This window comes from Struthio camelus, chromosome 2, assembly GCF_040807025.1.
Source record: "Struthio camelus isolate bStrCam1 chromosome 2, bStrCam1.hap1, whole genome shotgun sequence".
NCBI classification, from domain to species: Eukaryota; Metazoa; Chordata; class Aves; order Struthioniformes; family Struthionidae; genus Struthio; species Struthio camelus.
Window position 1 is genome coordinate 118850633 of NC_090943.1, and position 20051 is coordinate 118870683.

The 20051-nt window shown below is 38.5% G+C and overlaps 1 protein-coding gene across 1 annotated transcript in view; it reads left to right on the forward strand.

The window, feature by feature from the left end:
- Positions 1-20051, forward strand: part of MYOM1 (myomesin 1) — an 80239-nt gene that overhangs the window by 23043 nt on the left and 37145 nt on the right. Inside the window, exons 6-18 of the mRNA XM_009667099.2 lie at positions 543-635; positions 1584-1672; positions 1803-1865; positions 3501-3665; positions 4261-4422; positions 8259-8400; positions 10800-10999; positions 12694-12750; positions 13140-13264; positions 14771-14954; positions 15830-16004; positions 18344-18465; positions 19408-19734. Of these exons, the coding sequence (XP_009665394.2) occupies positions 543-635; positions 1584-1672; positions 1803-1865; positions 3501-3665; positions 4261-4422; positions 8259-8400; positions 10800-10999; positions 12694-12750; positions 13140-13264; positions 14771-14954; positions 15830-16004; positions 18344-18465; positions 19408-19734 (1904 nt within the window). The remainder of the gene's footprint in view (positions 1-542; positions 636-1583; positions 1673-1802; positions 1866-3500; positions 3666-4260; positions 4423-8258; positions 8401-10799; positions 11000-12693; positions 12751-13139; positions 13265-14770; positions 14955-15829; positions 16005-18343; positions 18466-19407; positions 19735-20051) is intronic.

Genomic DNA, 20051 nt, shown 5'->3' on the forward strand with positions numbered 1-20051 from the left:
TTCTGTATATGCATCAGGGCTTCTGCCAACTTAACTGTGCAAGTTAAAAAAAAAGGTAGTTCTCTACTGACGTTTTTGTGAATATGCAGGTTTTAAAAGTAGATCAAATACGCAAGCCAAACAAAATGTGCAAAATATCTAGTGGGTAAGGATGCTACAGAATTTTTATTGTTGCTGATTCACAAAAATTTGGAATGTTGCTCATGTGATTCTTCCATTCCTAGACAAGGAGTAACTTGAAAGTCATGGTAATATAAGCTGACTTTCCTCCTGTTCAAGGCTATTTTGTTTCCTTAAACTAGAAAATAAAATTCATCTGAGGCCGGGGGAAGAGCGAGAGAATGAGAGAGGCAGAGACAGAGAGAGAGAGAAAGAAGTCAGGCTTCCAAAGATATGTGATGTATTTCCCAGATATTAAACTATGATTTATCTAAGAGAAATATCTAGGCTAATATTATATTCCAAACACCAACTCTTGACCTGTTAAAGTATATGATTCTATGCTTCTGTTTGTGACATACTGTTGCTTTGTTTTTCCATAGGTACAAAAACAACGTGCCCATCAATGTACAAACTCCCCCTGGCAAGTATATCATTGAAAGTCGATATGGACTGCATTCACTGGAGATTAGCACGTAAGGGAATACCAGATAATTTAATAAGTAACTTAAGCTGAAGTGCTGCTATAGATTGAGACCTGTAAAATGTGTACATATCTCTTGGGGATGTAAGGACAAGAGCTATCAAGTTTGTACAGCTGAGAATGCTATCTACTAAATGGTGAAGCAGCTCTGGTTTTCATCAGTAGAGGATAAGCAATGTACCTAAATGAGTAAATTTATCTGGATTATTATTCCATTTATGAAGAAGTCAGAAACATATGGGACACTTGTGATTACTTTTCCCATTTTTCTCTGCCATATGTGCAGTTAAACATGAGAAAAATCAAGTTTAGGCTAAAAATATATGAGATAGCCATCTTTCAAATGCAGTGAAGTTCTTGATTCTTACTGAAATGATGAACAGAATTGAGGAGTCCTCACACAAGAAAGACTTTTAGCGCTATTCATCTGCATTCTCCACCTGGGAAATGTTTGTAGTCACTTGTGTTAATAACCGTTGAACTCCTAATCACCTAATTCTGGACAATCAGCTCTGTCGTCTTCTCCACCTAGACCCTACTGGGTGCCAAGAGAGTCATTTAAATATCCATATGATATACAAATGAAATTTGTCATTTGAAAATAGCTTATGATATCTACCATTTCAACAGCTTCCATATTAAGCATCTCTCCATAGGAGACAATAACTTAGAGATAACTTAGATAAATATTATCAGCCATTTTTTTCCTACTTCCTCTATATTTTCAGTTTCAGATCTGTAAGTGATATTTGAAAAGAGCCATTTTTTAAAAACATTGGCTTTTTAACATTGAGAAAAACTTAAGGGCTACAATCAATCCAGTGTCCAGTGGGTCTGACTCCCAAATTTTTACTTGCTTATAGATTTAATATAGATTTGGCGGGGTGTATCTTCAATAAAGAGTAGCGGGTCCTCTGCCTAATTATTTATGTCATTCTAGATGTGATTTTGAAGACACTGCTCAGTATCATGCTTCTGCTATGAATATTAAAGGAGAAATGTCGGCTTATGCATCCCTTGTGGTAAAGAGTAGGTTTGCAAAACTTTTCATCTGATTTTTTTGTAAGATGTACCTTACAGTTTCATTGCTGTGGCTCAGAGTGCTTTTACTTTCAGCTGATAGTGACTAGAGTTGCTCTGTTTTTGTATGTGCATCCAGGGTACAAAGGAGAAATTGATGCAAGTCTTCTCCATGCTGGAACTGTTACTATGCCTCTGAGCCGTAAGTTGTTTGTTTGACAAATCCATTTACAGTTGTGACATCGTGCCAAATGACTAAGCAGAATATTTCGTAACGTTATTTAAAAAGAAAATAGGTCTGATTTACAAAGGTATTGAAGTCTACAATTTCAGATGGTGTTAGCCTTATCTATTAGTGAAAATGGCGTTACCTTCTGGGTCTGTGGCTGTTTGTATTTACTTGTATAAGAAACATGTACTGTTCTTGCTGAAATACAAGAATACACACTGAGAGGATATTTTATGACAGTCCTTTTAATATTGAGGTGACTCTGGAATAAACTCTATCAGAGGAAGAGAGGGACTCTCTGTCTACTGCAAAATGTAAAATACAGCCTGGATAGGAGGCTAGGGGTGCATGTTCATGAGCAGACTAGGTGACTTAATAGTTCTTGTCTATGTGATTCCATATGTTGTGAAGATGCATAGCAAAGATCACATAGGCAGAACCAAATTGGAATATTTTGGGTATATCGGTGTAGAAATCGTAATTTGTTTTACCTGAGAACCTGGTCTCACATTTTGAAGGGGTATATGGTATTGCATAAATACTTCCATTAAGGGAAATGTTAAGAAAATCCACTCACCTTCATACAACACGTGTTAAAGTGCCACAGGGGCCTTGCGCATGGAAGGCTTGAAAGCTGAGTTTCACGGACATTTCTTTTATTGTAGCAGCACAAATAGAATGAGGGATGTGCTGCAAAGGCACACAAGATGTCTCTGAAATAACAGAAATAAGATTATACACAATATTGCAAACTGTTAAGCCGTGAACTTCCAATACAATTTGAGATTTATCATTTTGTGACGGGAAAGGAAGATGAAGATCTACATATATTCAATGATCACAGGAAGGCTGTGGGCTATCAGTGTAAGTCAGCTGTGGAAGAAGGAAATGTGACCTTAGGTTTTATCAGCTGAGGTGTTATCAGAATAATTATGGAAGTACCTATACCATGTACGTGAAGGGCAAGCATAAAGCGCTTAACAAGATCTGTGTGGAATACTGCCTAACTCAAGTCATACAATAGCAGGGAAGATAAAATCAGGAGCAGGTACAGAAACAGGCTACCCAAATGTCCAGGGAAATGGAGGGCTTATTTTATGTTAAGAGTCCAAAAAAGACTTGTTTAAGCTATCAAAATGAAGGCTGAGTGAACACATGACTGTCCTGAAAGGAAGCAAAGAGTTGGACAGGAAAAGAGAAGAGCTGTTTAAGCTAGAGATCAACTTGATCTTAACAAATCATTCGTCATAAGTAAAAGTATGCTAAGGTTATTAAATAATTCATTTAATCAAACGATAAAATTCTGGATCTGAAATTCTGGAGAATTCTGGAATGAAATTCTGAAGCAGCCCTTCCCTAGTGAAATGAGCTGGCTGTAAGAACTCGTGTTGTATGATTAAAGAAATCAACTGATTCTCTGTGATAGCAAGCGCTTGTATTATTTGACATTGCAATTACTTCTGAATACTATTTACTGAATTTATATTTTTTCTATTTATATCTTATGTTTTACCTGAGACCCTATTCATAATCATTGGGTACTTTTGCTTACTATTCCCACTACAAAAAAAGGAAAAGTAAACAGCCAGATTTTTTTCCTTTACACAGTTGGTGTTACCCCGCATGGATATGCTTCCAGATTCGAAATCAGTTTTGTTGACAAGTTTGATGTCGCCTTTGGGAGAGAAGGCGAGACAATGAGTCTGGGTTGCACAGTTGTCATCAGTCCTGATATTAAGCGCTTCAAACCAGACATCGAATGGTACAGAAATGGTGAGAACGTTTGACAAGAAGAAATACAAACTTCTTTGACTTAGATCTTTGCTTATTTCAGTATATGTGAATGTTGTGAATTGGTCATCATTTTCTCAGTTTTGCAAATAGTAATATTTTCTCTTTTCCAATTCAAAGTTTTCCATAATTTCCATTTTGAAGTGAAAATAATGAGCTCCCTAGTTAGAAAATGGAGGGAAGGAGGGCTGTGAAAATGTCTGCTAGCCTTTTTTTCTTTCTTTTACAAATTTTAGAATTAAAAGCATTCTGGCCAGCTCCAACATTGATGTGACAGTAACTATATAGCCCATATAGCTTTTACTATTTATTCATATGTTAAAACATTTTTTAAGTAATTGCACAAAGCTGTTGTGCAACAGCTGATAAAAAACTGTTGCTCTCTGAAGTTAGACTTTGCAAATGAAGACAAAACTGGCATGAGAGCAGAATTAGGTATAATTTATGATGTCTTTGAAAATAGAAAGTTGCATAGTCTCTTCAGTATTTCCAATCTATTCCAATGTATTCACTGCATTTCCGATGTATTCCTTTGTAGACTCAGCCAGTTCTCATTATAAAATTCTTTAATTTCTAGGTGTTCTTATTACACCATCCAAATGGGTCCAGATGCATTGGAGTGGGGAGCGAGCTTCATTAACACTAACTCACGCAAACAAAGAAGATGAAGGTCTTTACACTCTACGTGTGGTGATGGGAGACTACTATGAAGAGTACAGTGCTTATGTCTTTGTTCGAGGTACGATACGGTCTTATGAACCAGACTTACTAGAGAAATGAGGAAAACTTGCAGGCAAAATCAGTGTCAGTCATTTTAAGGGTACTTTTTATCCAATAAAAAGAGAATATTTATTTTCTCATAGTATTTAGTTTCTAGCATTGTAAGTTCCAGTTGTCAGCTTTGGAAAAACTGCATGCCTACCTGAAGCTTGGGAGACATGTTAGAAGATTTCTAAATCATATTGACATTTTGAGGAGGAAATTTAGGGTATTCATTTAACATCACATCCCTTTCACAGTTTCAGCCTGTGAGCAACACTGAACGTGAATTATAAAGAGGAAACATATACATAATAACTTTAAAATGTATTTTTGTAACCATCTTAGCTAAACCCCACTATTTTGATCAAGATTTTGTGCACCATTTGAGGAGATCTCTCATATGCATAACACAGGAAAAAATACAGTAGAAGAGAAATGCAAAGTCCTGCACCAGGGGAGGAGTAGCCCCACACACCAGTACAGACTGGGGCTAATGGGCCGGAAAGTAGCTTGGCAGAAAATTACCCAGGAGTCCCGGTGGGCACCAAGGTGAATATGAGCCAACAACGCGCCCTTGCAGCAAAGAAGGCCAACAGCATCCTTGGCCACATGAGGTAGAGTGTTGCCAGCAGGTTGAGTGAGGTGACCCTTCCCCTCTACTCAGCCCTGGTAAGACCACATCTGGAGTGCTGTGTCCAGTGCTGGCCTCCCCAGTATGAGAGAAAGATGAACATACTGGAGCAAGTCCAGCAAAGGGTCATGAAGATGATTAAGGGTTTGGAGGTTCACATATATGAGAGGCTGAGTCAGCTGGGACTGTTCAGCCTGGAGAGGAGAAGATTCAGTGAGGATCTTATCAATGTGCAAATACCAGACGGGAGGAGTAAAGATGACAGGCCTAGACTCTCTTCAGTGGTGCCCAGTGACAGGATGAGAGGCAATAACCACAAACTTAAATACAAGAAAAATCCATTTAAACATAAGATGTTTTTTATTTTACTATAAGGTGATCAAACACTGGGACAGCTTGCCCAGAAAGATTATGGAGTGTCCATCCTTGTAGAAATATTCAAAACCCAGCTGGACACAGTCCTGAGTAACCTGCTCTGGTTGACCCTGCTTTGAGCAGGAAGGCTAGACTAGATGATCTACCAGAGGTGCCTTCCAATCTGAAAATCATTCTGTAATTCTGTGATACAATAATGTAAAGCTGCAAGGCTGACGCAGTAATTTCAGTGTCGGATTAAAATGTTATTTCCCTGGGTTTTATTTGCTTGTACCATGAAACACTTCCTCAAAAAAAAAAAAGATAAATATGTCTTTAAGAAGAGCCTTGGATATCAGGTTATGTACTGATTTTATATCTGTCCCACCTGTTAAAAGCAGCTGAAGCATGTAATGTTAATTCAAAAGACACTGGATATTCTTGGCTCTCAGCACATGTCCTGAATGGCATTGCTTTGCCAAGTCCAGCAGAACTGTGTGAGATGTAGATAACGGCCTGCTCAGAAAACATGCCTAAAACAGATGTTTTCAGCTGTTGAAGAAAGGGTCCGTGGAAATGTGCGTTGGTGACAACGTAGCAAAGAGAGAAAAAAAAGGATTTGCCTATTTTGCTTTGTTTTTGTGCTGCCAATAAATAAATTATTGGTTTTGTTCTTATTACATCCCCTGGCGATACAGGTATGACCTGACTGTGAACCCGTTGTCCCTTTCACAAGGGTATCTCACCAACCATTGGGTACATTTGCCAATTCTAATTAGATTCTCACTTAATTATATTAATTATATTCTCACTGTTTTGCTTATATGCTCCCTGCAGTCTCAGCTGGTTAATGTATTCTTCACTGCTTTTCTTGGTATGTACACCAAGTTGCTGCAAGCAGCTAGCTACAGTATTTAAAATAGTTGTCCTTCTGCAGCACGTGTAGGAATCCTTGTATATTGAATGGAGTGAGTGGGGTGCAGCACACTAATCGGGCTCATAATGTTAGGCCTTTGGACAAGAGAGATTTGTTACTTTTCTGCCATGGCTAAAAGTCAGCATTTGTCAGCAAGCGGTCAGGGATGAAATTCTAGCCCCTCTGAAGCCAGTGAGCAATGTCGATTGTCACAGTTATTTCCCACTCTGCCTTGGAAAGAAACTGTGGTGTCTCATGTTCTGTCAAGTGGTAAATATGGGCAAGTAAAGTCTTTTGTGTAGAGATCATTGAAGATACATTGTTTTTTATTATTTTATGTTAAATGGATTGCTTACTTTGTAAATTGTAGTTTTTAAAAATGTACCTAGTGAGCAGTAATTAGAACCTAGACTCAATAACTTTGGCATGGCTTCAAAAGCTCTGTGTGATGCTGCCATGCCTGTAAGAGAGTAAAGTGATTTTTTTCTGAAGACCACTGTTTTATTTAATTAAGGATATTAAATAAGTTTGTAAGGCATTTCTTCTGAAAGCCAAGAGCATAAAAACTCGAAATTACTATATATTATACTGTATATCATACAAAATGCTGCAATGCCCTGAAACGTCAAACGTTTTAAAAGGTCTGGGTTTAGATGGAGTGTAAGAATAATGTTTACTAGCAAAACAGCATTTTCCTCCAAGTATGTGGCACTTTCTTGTCTAATACAGACCTTCTCCTTTTGAAGTTGCTCACAACAGGGCTTGGAAAATGCCACATGTAATTATACAAATAGTTGTTCATCTGCAGGGAAACAACCTCTCTCCTTTGAAAGCTTTTCGTATAATCTTCTTGCAAGGGCTATCTTTCCCTAAAAGACTATTGCCCCATCTCACAAATCAGAGCCTGACGATGTTAACAATATCATTCCCCTGTGTCCAGCACTATGCTCTGTTTTTTACAGTTTTAGATAAGACTTGGCCAGAAGCGGATGCTGGAGTCAAGGCCCTTTGATACCAGGGGCCCCAGATTTGCAATGAATGTTTTTGAATGGAAGAATATGTTTATCCCTATGTAATTTATATTCTAAAATGATAATATGTGCTTAATATCATTAAATTTCAAATGGTTTTGTTATCTTTTTGGTTCATATCTAACCAAAACAAACAATAAACGATTGTGCAGATAAGGAAGATATGGAATACCCATTTAATTCACTTTCTGAGTAAAACACTATTCAGAATTTTCTAATAGCAACCCAAATCTAGCCTGATTGAAAATTCAGATTCACTGTGGACTCCATCTATCAATTCATCTCAGTTTAGATTCAGACCACTTGTTTAGATTGATATTTTCTTTGTTCTGTTGCTGAGTATCCAGCAGACAGCAGTTTAACAAAGTTGGTCCTTTCAGAGGATGCCTTTGTTTAAAAAAAGGGGTAGAGGGGAGTTGAGAAGCAGAGGTTTAGACTCTCAGCTCTCTCTGTATAGTCAGATGGAAGTATATGGCAGTTAGATGACAAAAGCGAAATGCATTTCTTGAAGTCAGTGTTGTATATCCAATGATCAAATAATTTTGACTGAGCTATTGCCACAAAGCAAAATGTCAACCTATTCTAACTAGAATAAGGTAGATAGATCATCTGCCAAGTTTTTACTTCAGCTGCTACCTAATTAAAATGCATGTTTCTGATTTTTTTTCAAATGCCTAGATCAATTACATTACTGTAACATATTAAGCATTTGTTAATGTTGAGAAGAAAAAAAAACCTAGGAAAATATTGATGATATAAAACCAAACGCTTTCTGAAGCTAGAAGCTTTTTTGGCTCAGTAGGAACAGAGTTTTGTCCTTAAAGAGTAACTGTGAAAGAACTGTGGTTCACATTTGGAAATGCATGTCTCCATCCTGATAGATGCTGATGCTGAAATCCCCGGTGCCCCTGGCGCACCACTGGATGTGCAGTGCTTAGATGCCAACAAAGATTATGTCATTGTTTCCTGGAAGCAGCCAGCTGTTGGTGGAGGAAGTCCCATCCTTGGATATTTCATCGATAGGTCAGTGAGCATGCCAAGTTGGAAAATTCATATTGCTGAGCACTGGAAATCCAAAACCTAACGACACATTTGAAAACATAAGATAAAATACTTGTTATTTTTGTTCTTATTGTCAGAGACATTTTTTTGTTTGTTTGTTTTAGATTCTGGCTGGGCCTGATCTAACTTTCACTGAAGTAATTATTACTGCTTCATTTACCTATACAGAAACGGTTTTGTGAGATGCTTAGTAGCTCAGCTCTGACTGATTTCTTTGAGGCTTGAGGGGCCTTGGGACTTTGCAGCGTTTGGTACAGGATCAGCAGCCTGTGGTTCTTCATCAGCAGCCTGTGGTTCTTTCTGTACCAGTGCTACCTCTCATCTTCCCACATGCTTACCATGCACCAGGAAGCAAAATATTATCTCAGAGGGAGTTGGATTCTTTTTATATACTGTTGTTTTTTGAGCTCTTAGTTTCACAAGCTTCGCTCAGATCACATTTATATGTTTTTCTTTGCCACAATAAAAATGGGAAATAAATTTTATAAATATGAAAATTGAAGATGTCACACAAAGGTAGGATTCCAGAAGCTGAGGACTTAAGAAATTCAGTCAGTATCTTGAGACTCACAGTGAAATTTTGAGAGCTGGTAATACTTGTTTCAATTTCAGTAAAAGAATACTTTATTATAAACAGACAACAGAACTAGACCCAAAAATAATATCCCATTTTAAAACTAGGCTGTTGAGGGATGTTAGCACTGAAAGTAACTGCGAGATAAATGGCATTCTGCCTGTTCTCCCATGTTCTCATCCTTTAGTCTATGCTTGCCCCTAAATTCAAAGCTTCATTACTGCTCTCTAGCATGTTACACAAGCACAGATCTGTTGCTGTCGTTTGGTATTAACTGCCCAGAATCATATCCACATTTTCTGTCCTGTTAATACACTGATACAAATCTGGCATGTGGTGCATATTTCCCCACAAGACCAAGGTTACTTTCCTCCTTAGAATACGTATTTGTCATATTCTTCACTGCAGCAACAACAGCTTCTCTTGTGGGCTCTTTGGAGCAAAGCCCATCTCTCTCTTTGTTTCTACGGTACTGAACACAACTTTTGTATTGTTTGAACTGCAATACCTACCAAACCCAGTATGCTTTCTAGTGTAAGACTCAAGATGCTAGTAAGAGACTAGTCCCTGGGCTATTACAAATTTTCCCACATGGCCTCTGGCAAATCTCAAATTCTATCTATGCATCAGTTACTGAGAAAATGCTATTGGTAGCACTTACTCTTCTCAGAGAGCATTGCAAAGAAGAAATCCATTAAAGAACATAAAAAAGATCAAATACTACTAAAGATATTTAGGCACTCAAGTTTTCAGCTAGGCTAGCATCTAACTGCCTAGGAGTGTGACTGAGTTGCTCAAAGTGGTACATAGAGTCTGCTAAAGCTAGAACCAAAATTCAGGCATCTTTAGTCCCAGCAGGTATCTGAACCACAAAGCCACTCTGAGTGAGATAATAACATTTCTCAGAAAATGAAGGCTAAGATGTACAAAGAAATCTAGGTAGACGCTGCAACATTCACTTCAGTAGATATCTTAGAAGCAATGAAAAGTCTTTCCTGAGCTACTGCTTCGTATTCCTGTTGACCAAGTTGCTAGACACTGGGAAGCCACCTACAATAGCTCCTTCTGCTTCTCCAAGCCAAAGTCTCTGCTGTCACTGATTCTGGCATTCTCGTCCTCCAGCCAAAAATCAGCCTCTTGCCATGTGTGAGGTTTATCAGCAGCGGGACACCTCTGACCCCACTTCTGCAGTGTTTGTGGGCACATCACAGTTTCCCTGAGCAGCCCAATTGGCATTTGAGGTAGATTCTGGCCAAGTGCCCCGCTTTAGCCATACGCACGACCGTCTAGGTGTTGGGTTGGCCACAGAACTCACAACAGAGGTTTCTATGCCCCGTGAAGCTTATTATTTTGCTGGATGTACAGCAAAGCAGCCCACTGAGTGCTGTGCATGTAAGATAATCTAGTTGGCTTCTGGAAATTGCAACGGCTATATGTATTTCATGTCCCTTGAAGTGTGCTAAAGCCAATGCTCCCTAAACATCCTGGAGCATACTTTGAAGGGTTTAAACAGTGAAGTGAGTTCGGCTCATGAATAGCTTTAGGTTTCTTCCTCAGTTCAGGCAAGAAGGAGCTCAGCTGCAAGGGATTTAGCGCATTCCCAGATTGTACTTCAGCCCTGACCCCTTCACGCAGCTGCTTTGGTGTCACCAGTATACAACGCTGCCGCGGAAACTGGTATGATCAAGCCAACGAACGTGAACAGATGGTGAAACTGTAAGGGAGAGGTACCCTGAGTTTGCTTTTTTTCCTTCCCAGGGCTACTCTTGCCGTTTGTATTTTTCAGATGTGAGGTTGGCACCACCCACTGGACCCAGTGCAATGAGACTCCAGTGAAGTTTGCTCGTTTTCCTGTCACTGGCTTGATTGAAGGCCGCTCCTATATTTTCCGAGTCCGAGCTGTGAACAAAGCTGGCATTAGTCTACCGTCCCGAGTGTCAGAGCCTGTGGCTGCACTGGATCCTGCTGACAGAGCTAGGCTTAGAAGTAAGGGATTTTTTTTTTTTTGGTACTTGTTGCCTGAAAGATTTGAGAAATTGTGACTGGTGGAAAGATGTGTGACTGTTTACTCACAAGCCATCGAAATCCCACTAGAGGGAGCAATACCAAAACAAAATAATCTTTGGAGATGGGTTTGCCAAGAAGAAATCATCTCGCTGCTCTTTGCACAAAGCGCTCTACTGCCCAAATTGGCTTTTGCTGACTGCAGTGGTGCACTCGGCGCTTGCAGGAAGACAGGGAAAGGCACAGGGGAGTAAATTGCCTGAAGAGAGTTGCTTTGGTTCAAGCAGCAAAACAGCTGAGCAGAGTCTGTGAACAATTTCTCTCTGTGCCACAGACAAGGGTGGCTGATTCTGTCCTCGTGTGACGAGCCGAGCCTTGCAATAAACTGTAAAATGCTGGGGTAGTCCAACAGAGAAGCGATCCCAAGCTCTCTGCTTTCAAGTTAACATTTTGCAAGCCAAGGACTTTTTTTCCCGTGGCCTGACAACGTCCTAGGCAAAAAACTTTGGTGAGAATTTTAACTAAAAAGTTGCTTCGCAATCCCTGTCTACTCATATGCCAAAAACATATGTCTCAAAACTAATTATTTCTGCTCAGTTCTGCAGTTTGACAGTTTAAAACAGTCAGCTGTCCTTTGCTTAAGCTGCACGCAAAGCCCCAGGGCTCCCACAGTCACAGCTTGTGTGTTGTACCATATATAATACTTGAAGCTATGCACCGCAGTCAGACGATCAAGGTTCCCATTCAAAATAAAAAGGAAGAGCCAGAGGGAGGAGGCTTGGCAGTGGCAGGAAACACTGCTCAGATAGACATGTGAAAGGTGATGGCTGGGAGAGGCCTTTTCTATGAAGTGGGAAGTGTGGAAGGGGTCTCGGAAGAGGGAGCCTGATCTTGGTGGCCTATTCCCATTCGTATATCCTCCTCTTCTGCCTCATGACCTGCTTTTCTCCACACCTGCTCCCTCTCTGTTAGTGCTTATAATAAACAGATCAGCCAATGCAAGGTGCAAGCATGTGGAGGAGGAGAACAGCAGTTGCAAAATATTATCTCTGAAAGTGCACTGACCTGGTTAATAGCTCAGTACGGAACTGTAGATACTTCTGAGATTTTACATCCTAATTATGTAGGGCGCTCTCAGAGAGCCACCTGAATCATATCAAGTCGATATGATATGTTGAGTCATGGTGAGTAGTTTCTGTTTGTGACTGTGACCCGTGTTTTGAAAACCGGCAATGTGAGGGAAACTGGGATAAAACGGAGGCAAAGAGCAGCCTGCAGGAATTTGGCAATTCCTCTAATGAGTGAGCTGTTAAACATTAATAGAGTACAGAAAATAACGTTCAAATTGATTTTCTAAAAATCATAAACTGAGTAAGCCAAATACTTGTGTCTGTGACATAAGTGATTTCAGTGACATTTCAGCAAGGAATATGTATCTCAATGGATCAAATTTTTCTAGCTATATTGATGGCTGAACTGTTCTCAATATTCAACCTAGTCAGCCTAAAACTAGCCTGGGTATTTTTACATGAGCAACAGTCACAGCAGAAACCGAAAATGGAGCTCGTGTCAATCCTGAAAATGTCAGTTTTGAACCACAAAAGAGTCAGTTTTTTACTGACTTGAACCGTTCCTGATGTCTCTCATTTCTGTGATGTGTCTGACGTCTGTTTCAGGTCACCCTTCGGCTCCCTGGACCGGACAGATTATTGTTACTGAGGAAGAACCTGCAGGTAAACACAGCCCTTTGCCTGCAAAGATCTGATGTGAAGCTGATGTGAAAAAAATAAGAAAACTCCTAGTGAATTCAGTGGGCTTTGGCACATACTCAAACTTCGTTGTTCGTAGAGTCACTTGACCTTTAACAGCTCCAAATTTAGTTGTCAAGGTGATGTTTCACTATTCAGGACCAAAAAAGCAAACAGTTAAAACAAAGACATTTAAACCCAGTATTGACATGATTCTACCACTAAATAAAAGCCAAAAACAAAAAAACAGATGCCAAGGCATATGAATAGTTGTTCTATGCTTTAATTACAATGAAATTATAGGACTAATTCTGACGCAAATATGAAGGAATTAAAATCCAGCCCCTTTCCTACTGTTTTCCCCTGTTCTTCAGAGGGCGTTGTTCCTGGTCCACCTACAGACCTCCAAGTTATTGAAGCCACCAAGAACTATGTTGTGCTTAGCTGGAAACCTCCTGGACAGCGGGGCCATGAGGGTATTATGTACTTTGTGGAAAAGGTAACATCAAAGAAAATCGTAATCACGTAACGACAATCTTTAACATTTGTTTTACCATCTCCTCCAGCCTTTCTTAAGCAAAAGTTCATATCTGGATGAGACTTTCAAACTAGGGCTAAGACTAAAACTTGTACACTTCATCAAGATGCATGTTACTTTAGATCATGATGAACTAGGAAGAAAAGAAAGAAGGGAAGTGTGAAAGTGGTTGCAGAATGTGTCTCACACACTAATATCCTTTCTTGAATTGTGTCATAGGCCTGCCATCGGGTAACTAGATTGACAAACTCAGCGATGAGAAAGAGCAGGGCAAAGTCACAGTTGTATACATCATTTGAATAAATGAAGCTTATCTTGTGGGACAGACTGCTAACATTTTGGATGGAGGCATTCTTCCAGAGAGTTTCTTGGCATCAACTCTTTCTTTTTGAGCTGCCTGTTCATATATATCCTCCACTGCATTTCCTTCATCAACTCAGCAAAGCCAACACTAAAGTTATTTTCTAGAATATAATCAGTTTTGATTTCAGTGTCCTGCTTTTCTGAGCCTTCTTCATATGGCTGCTGGTCTAGAGTGTTCTTCACTACCACCCTTTTTACTAGTATGCCATGGCTCCCACAAACTTTCATATCAAACTTTTCCCTATCAGCCTAGACCTGTCATCCTGGGAGACATAAATATCTTAACATTGCATATTTTTCATTTGTCTTGTGAGATCTGATCTAAATAAATGAGTTTTACTTAGCAACAGACTCAGAGAGGATGAATATATGAATGTTGAGTTTCCATATAAGAAAGCTTTTTAATAACCTATTGCATGCTGAATACTCAGCACCACTGTCACATATTCAGATGTTTTCATGAGAAATTGAACTCCCTCTGAAACAAGGACCTTTTATTTGAAATTATCTTTAACATAAAACACGTAGACAAAAATCCATCATGCATCTTAACAGTTTAAGTGACCATCGTATGCAGAACTTCTAGACACAGGAATAAATACAATCCATAAATTAAATGCACTTCCTTTTCTTTTTTTTTTCTGGAAAATGAAGGCCAGATCCTTACTAATTTTGGAAAAAGGATTCTCAGGAGTGGCACGAGAGCATCTAGAAGCAATGTGGTGATGTTAGAGCTTTGTTCTATGGATGATGTTGATTGTCTGCAGAACTTCTTTTGCAAGTGGTCCTAGGGTACAGTTCAGAACTGGATATGGTAAAAACAACAGCACACCTAGGTGTGGAAAGGGGTTTAGCTTTGGTACATTAAAAAAGAGTAAGCTTGGTATTTATGTTTTCTGGAGTAGGTGGTCATCTGGTAGAATCGTAAGCTTTGAAATCCACTCCTTCTGTGGAGCAGCCACAACAAGGAATGTGACTCCTTGCTCTCCAAAGCAGACATACGTTTGGTGGTCCAGGTAGAAATCCTGGACAGGTTAGATCCTCAGCTTCACTCTGTCTTTCAAAGAGTTTTGTTCCAAAGGCAGTTTCTGGGTTTGATTGCAGTGTGTTGCTGGCACAGAGAACTGGCAAAGAGTGAACACAGAGATTCCTGTCAAGTCTCCTCGCTTTGCAGTTTTTGATTTGGCTGAAGGCAAATCCTATTGCTTCCGGGTTCGCTGTTGCAATTCAGCTGGAATTGGTGAGCCTTCAGAAGCAACTGAAGCTACTGTGGTGGATGACAAACTTGGTAAGTGTGTGGTCATATGTATTAAATTAACCTCCATGGTATCTTTTCAGTTTATGATGTAGTTGTTCTATCTGAAGACATACAGCTGTCCAATAACTAATTCAAGTATGAAGAGTAGTTGATGATTTATTCCTTTTAATTAAGATAATGTTGGTTTGGGTTGTTGAACCTTTAATGTATAGTCAAATGACAGATGCAAACCAAGGAAACTAAGCTGCAAATAATGATGCCAAGAACTGCAAGGGCAGCAAATAATGAAAGAAAATGAAAACTCGAGGAAGTACAAAAATGTTTTGTTTTACTTTGAGTCTTTACTGAAAATAAACCCCAGACGTCTCAGAGTTTAATCTTCTTTGTTTGCCAATTTAAACAAAAGTAAAGAATTTAAGATTTATGTCGATGCAGAGAGTATTTCTATTGGAAGAAAATCCAATATATTCACCAAAAGAAAGCATCAGTAGCTGTGTTTACATTAGCAATTTGTTTCAGAACAGTGATGCAGATTTGAACCAAATGCCTGGATTGTCTCTGTTTGCTTCATACTGACTGAGTTCTCAGAATAGTTTGATGTGCATGCAGTGCCCTGAACACATGCAGTGGAGATGCAAGGAACCTTAGCGCCGAAAAAAGCTTGAATCTACTGATCCCACCCTATTGTGCCAGCTTGCTTAGTGATATAGATATAACCAGCAAAAAGTTTATAAACTTAAGAGTTGAATTTTGTATAAATCAGGAAGCATGAGATCAGTAGAGTTCCTTGGAGTTAAAAGAGTATTGATAGTGCTAATACAATCAAGAGTAATACATCATCCTTTTTTTTTTATTTGTAAATTTTGACTGATTGGTCATTAATTTAATTCTATTTCCCTCCCCAGATATTCCCAAAGCTCCTGGCCGTATTATGCCAACTAGGAATACAGACACCTCAGTTGTTGTCACTTGGACAGAACCCCCAGATGCCAAGGAGCTGGTTGGGTACTACATTGAGTCCAGTGTGGTTGGATCTGGTCGTTGGGAACCATGCAACAACAATCCAGTGAAAGGCACAAGGTAATGGATTCAAAAGCATGCAAATTATGGTCGCAGGCTTTATGATTTACTGGTTTATGTGCTTTCCGGCCACTAGCAGCAGCAGCAGCAGCAGTAGTAGTAGTAGTAGTAGTAGTAGTAGCAGTAGTAGCAGTAGTAGTAATTACTCTGTGGTAGCCAAAAGGCTGGAATCACTCTTACAAGGTGAATTTCCTAAGTTGCTATAAAAACATATTTTAAAATGCGCTTCTTGTCCAAAAGGAATTTATATTCAGCCTTATATTAAAAAACAATTAGTCAGTGGGGAAAAAATGTGGACATCGGCAGGAAAGAAAAGAGAAACAGTTCACTAGTCCTAGCTATTGTACAGCCTATCAGTTTGATGAAAAACAGTACAATGAGGAATGAGTGAACTTAAAATGTGTAAAACTAAACTGCATAATGTTTGGAAGCAAAGTCCTTCAGCTGGAAGACTGTTGTAAACACTTCTGGGACTGTATATTCAAAACGTCAGGAGGAAATTTGGATGATATGATTCTAACAATCTTATTTGCTAACTACTCCTTCACTTGCAATTATAATGATATTAATGAACACTCTTAAATATTGCATATGAACTCACTTTTCTTACTAAAATGAAATTTATTCTCTACTCAGAAAAATTAATCCAGATGTAAACCTTTGCAAGCTAAATCAGATATGGGCAAATGAGGGTTTTCTTTGAGTAACGATTTCAGATTTAGAGTGTGAAGGAATAACTGCAGAACTGGAACCCATGTGTACTGATGTCAGTCCAGAAGCACCCCTTGTTTGTTATGACTGGGTAGGGTTATTTGTAATTGTTAGCCATGATAGCTCTTATTACAACAAATCTATCTCTGCTAAATATTTCCAACTCTGTTGTTTAGAAGTGCATATGAAATGCTGAAAGTATCAAGAGCACCTAAAAAAACCCACTCTCTTGAACAAACCCAGGACAATTCCATTTAAGTCTTCTTTTGTACATATAATTGCAGGTGCTGTATTTTACACTATTAAATACTTTCATATATACTTCCCTGATTTATACTGTGGTTAAATAAAATGTTGGTGGAGTTTAGTGGTCTGTGGTTATTTCAAGACGTGAAAACATGATCTTTAATCACCCTAGAAACAAAAAATATTGCTCTGAATTGCCGTCTATCATTATGTAACTACCTTGCGTAGGTTCCTATTACCACATTTTTTATCTCTGGGATAAAATGTATGATACAGGCACGTAGAGGCTGTCTGTTAATTATCAGTTTTTCTGATTGAATCAATCAAAGCATTAGCTGTAGCTCATAGTGTCCATTAAGGAGTAAATTTTGATATTTTGAAGTTTGTTTTCTGTACACACTCAGGAAAAAGCAAATGTTTTGCAAAAGTCTGGTAGCATGGCCAATGAAAATTCTGCTCCAAAAATTTTGTTTCAGGATTTTATTTTTTTTCCAAAAAAATGCTTTTGAAATATATTTTATGTTTTCCATTTTATTTTTGCTTTGTACATCAATGCATGATGTTAGCATTGGTAGTACAGGATATGATATTATGAAATAGGGCAAAGTAAAAGTAATATGAAATAAAATGCATTCAAAATGCATATTGAAGATTAAATTCTTTTTTGAAATGAAATCTTAAAATTTACAAAATAAAAATCTTCCAAAAATAAGTGTTTTTTGTCTTAGGAAATTTTGTGTTCTCATGTGGGCACTGGAGAAAATTAATGATTTTTTTTGTGTAATCATAATGTTATCCCACAGAAAAACTAGTCTGATAAAAGAATTTGACTGACTCAGATTATGGAGTCAGGTGTATAAAAAAGAAAGTGAAGTTAAAAATGTAACACTTTTTTGCTGCTTTCCATGCACTATAATTTTTGTGAACATTGTAATTTTTCATTTATGATTGAAAGTTAATGTTGTGTGCTAACCAGGTACCTTTTACTTGTGTCATGAAGGTGTCTCACAGGCAAATATATGTTATCTCTGCAGATTTTTGCATTGTTTCTACTAGGAAGTTTGAATTTTGTATTCCAGCACTGAGCAGAAGTAAGATAGATTCACTAAGAACACATGAACTACAATAGTCTTAATAGGAAATGGATATGGGTGAAAAAGTGTATGCCTAAGGAGACATGGTTTTAGGCATTATCTTCTCTGCATGAATGAAGGGCTTAGGAACATCCTGCATTCTCTGACCATCATTTGAGTGCTGGTATTATGTTTCACCCTCAACTTTCAGAAACTAGGAGAAATTTTATGGAATAAATGCTTTTTTTCCTTAAGATTTTTATTTTCTTTGTAATATTTTCTACATATTCTTTCACTGATTTCTTTTAGATTCATTTGCCATGGCCTTGTCACTGGTGAGAAGTACGTTTTCAGAGTCAGAGCTGTTAATGCAGCCGGACTCAGTGAATTTTCACAGGAATCAGAGCCTATAGAAGTGCAAGCAGCCATTGGTAAGCGATTTCCCCTTGCTCTGTTCAGTGCTGAATATGTTTTTTTACAGTAAAGATGTTTTTAGCAACTATTTGTAGCTAATTGTTTGGTTTCACAATGTTGTTCACAAATAAGGATTTACCCACAGATCATACGTAATGCCTCACAGCCGTACTTTCACAGTCACTGCACTTTTGTAGACTGTTCACCTTCACCATCCAGACTTCTTCAGGTGTTTCTTGTGAACCACTGTAAGAGAGCACTGCCGAGGTCCCTTCACAGTCACCCTGGAAAATGGAATGCCATTCTGATTCCATAATGTGGTATTTATCATCTCTAATACGCACCATTCTATATCAAGGCAATTCCTAAGAGCTCTGTTTCCATACCTCAACCTAATAATACATGCTGTAATGTTTTTTTTTTTTTTTGGTAAACTTTTTGTAACTCAGTGTGTTCTCCCTTTGTTGACGAATTATTTCCGTTTGCCACTGCCTGAACTAATCCATAAGATTAATGAGATCATTGCACTAGAACAAATTGTATGTCTGCAACACCCTCACTCTTCTTTGTATCAAACTCGCATACCTCACAACCTTAGAGCAGAAAGATGTGGCCCGAAGGCAATTTTGTGATATCGCTTTCAAAGGATCATAAATACAACCCAGAAGATCTAATGCTAAAATAAATGCATCAAGTGAAGATTGCAGTTAATTTTCCATATATCTTCTGCTCTGAAAAACAGATAATGTTAAAAGAGCATTACCTGTGAGGAGGTTGAGAGGTATTCTATGCATTTCAAATGTTTGCGAATCCAAGCTTAGCATTCTGTCCATAACAAATGTGATTTGTTTTATTTTGCCTGTATTGTTCATTGCGTGCATTTCTTCATTCTGTTGAATAAATGGAGAAAAAGGAATGCCTTCTAATTCAACGTCTTTGCTGTTTTCTGGCAATTATAGGGGGAGGATTGCTTCATGGTGTGTGTCCTGAACTGAGTGGTAAAGCTGGTGGACTAACAGACCGCACTACCAGTTGGGAAGGCATGCATGAGTCCTCCCAGCCTATCTTTGACACAGATGCTTTGCTAAAATGCAATGCTAAATTTAATAGAGACACACTACCCAGTAGCTCTGACAAACTGAGGAATGCAGGAAACAATAACATGAGAGAAATGGTTAAGGATGCTACCACATCTGCACCACAAAAAGTTGCTGCTAAGCAGGCAAGTAAGTCTCAACCCGGGGATGCTTTGACACTGGAAAAGGTGAAAGAGAAGAAAAATATAGGTGAGCATTACTAAAATAAATAGAAGTCACTGCTTTGGTGCATTTGCTTCAGACATATGTAGCCTGTGCTCATCCATGTCGCAAGTGAACATTTTCTCCGATGATTTATCTTCCATCAGACCCATTAATTACACACTCAGCTCTCCACTGAGATCATTACACATGTAATGGTATCAGAGAACGTTTCACTGTCAACAGCCAGTAGGTATGTGAAACATATACATCCTTTTACCAATTTAACAGCTTGTTTAATTACGTATTAATGTATCCAAAATAATGTATGATTTCCAAATCACTTCAGTAGTTTGTTCTCTGTT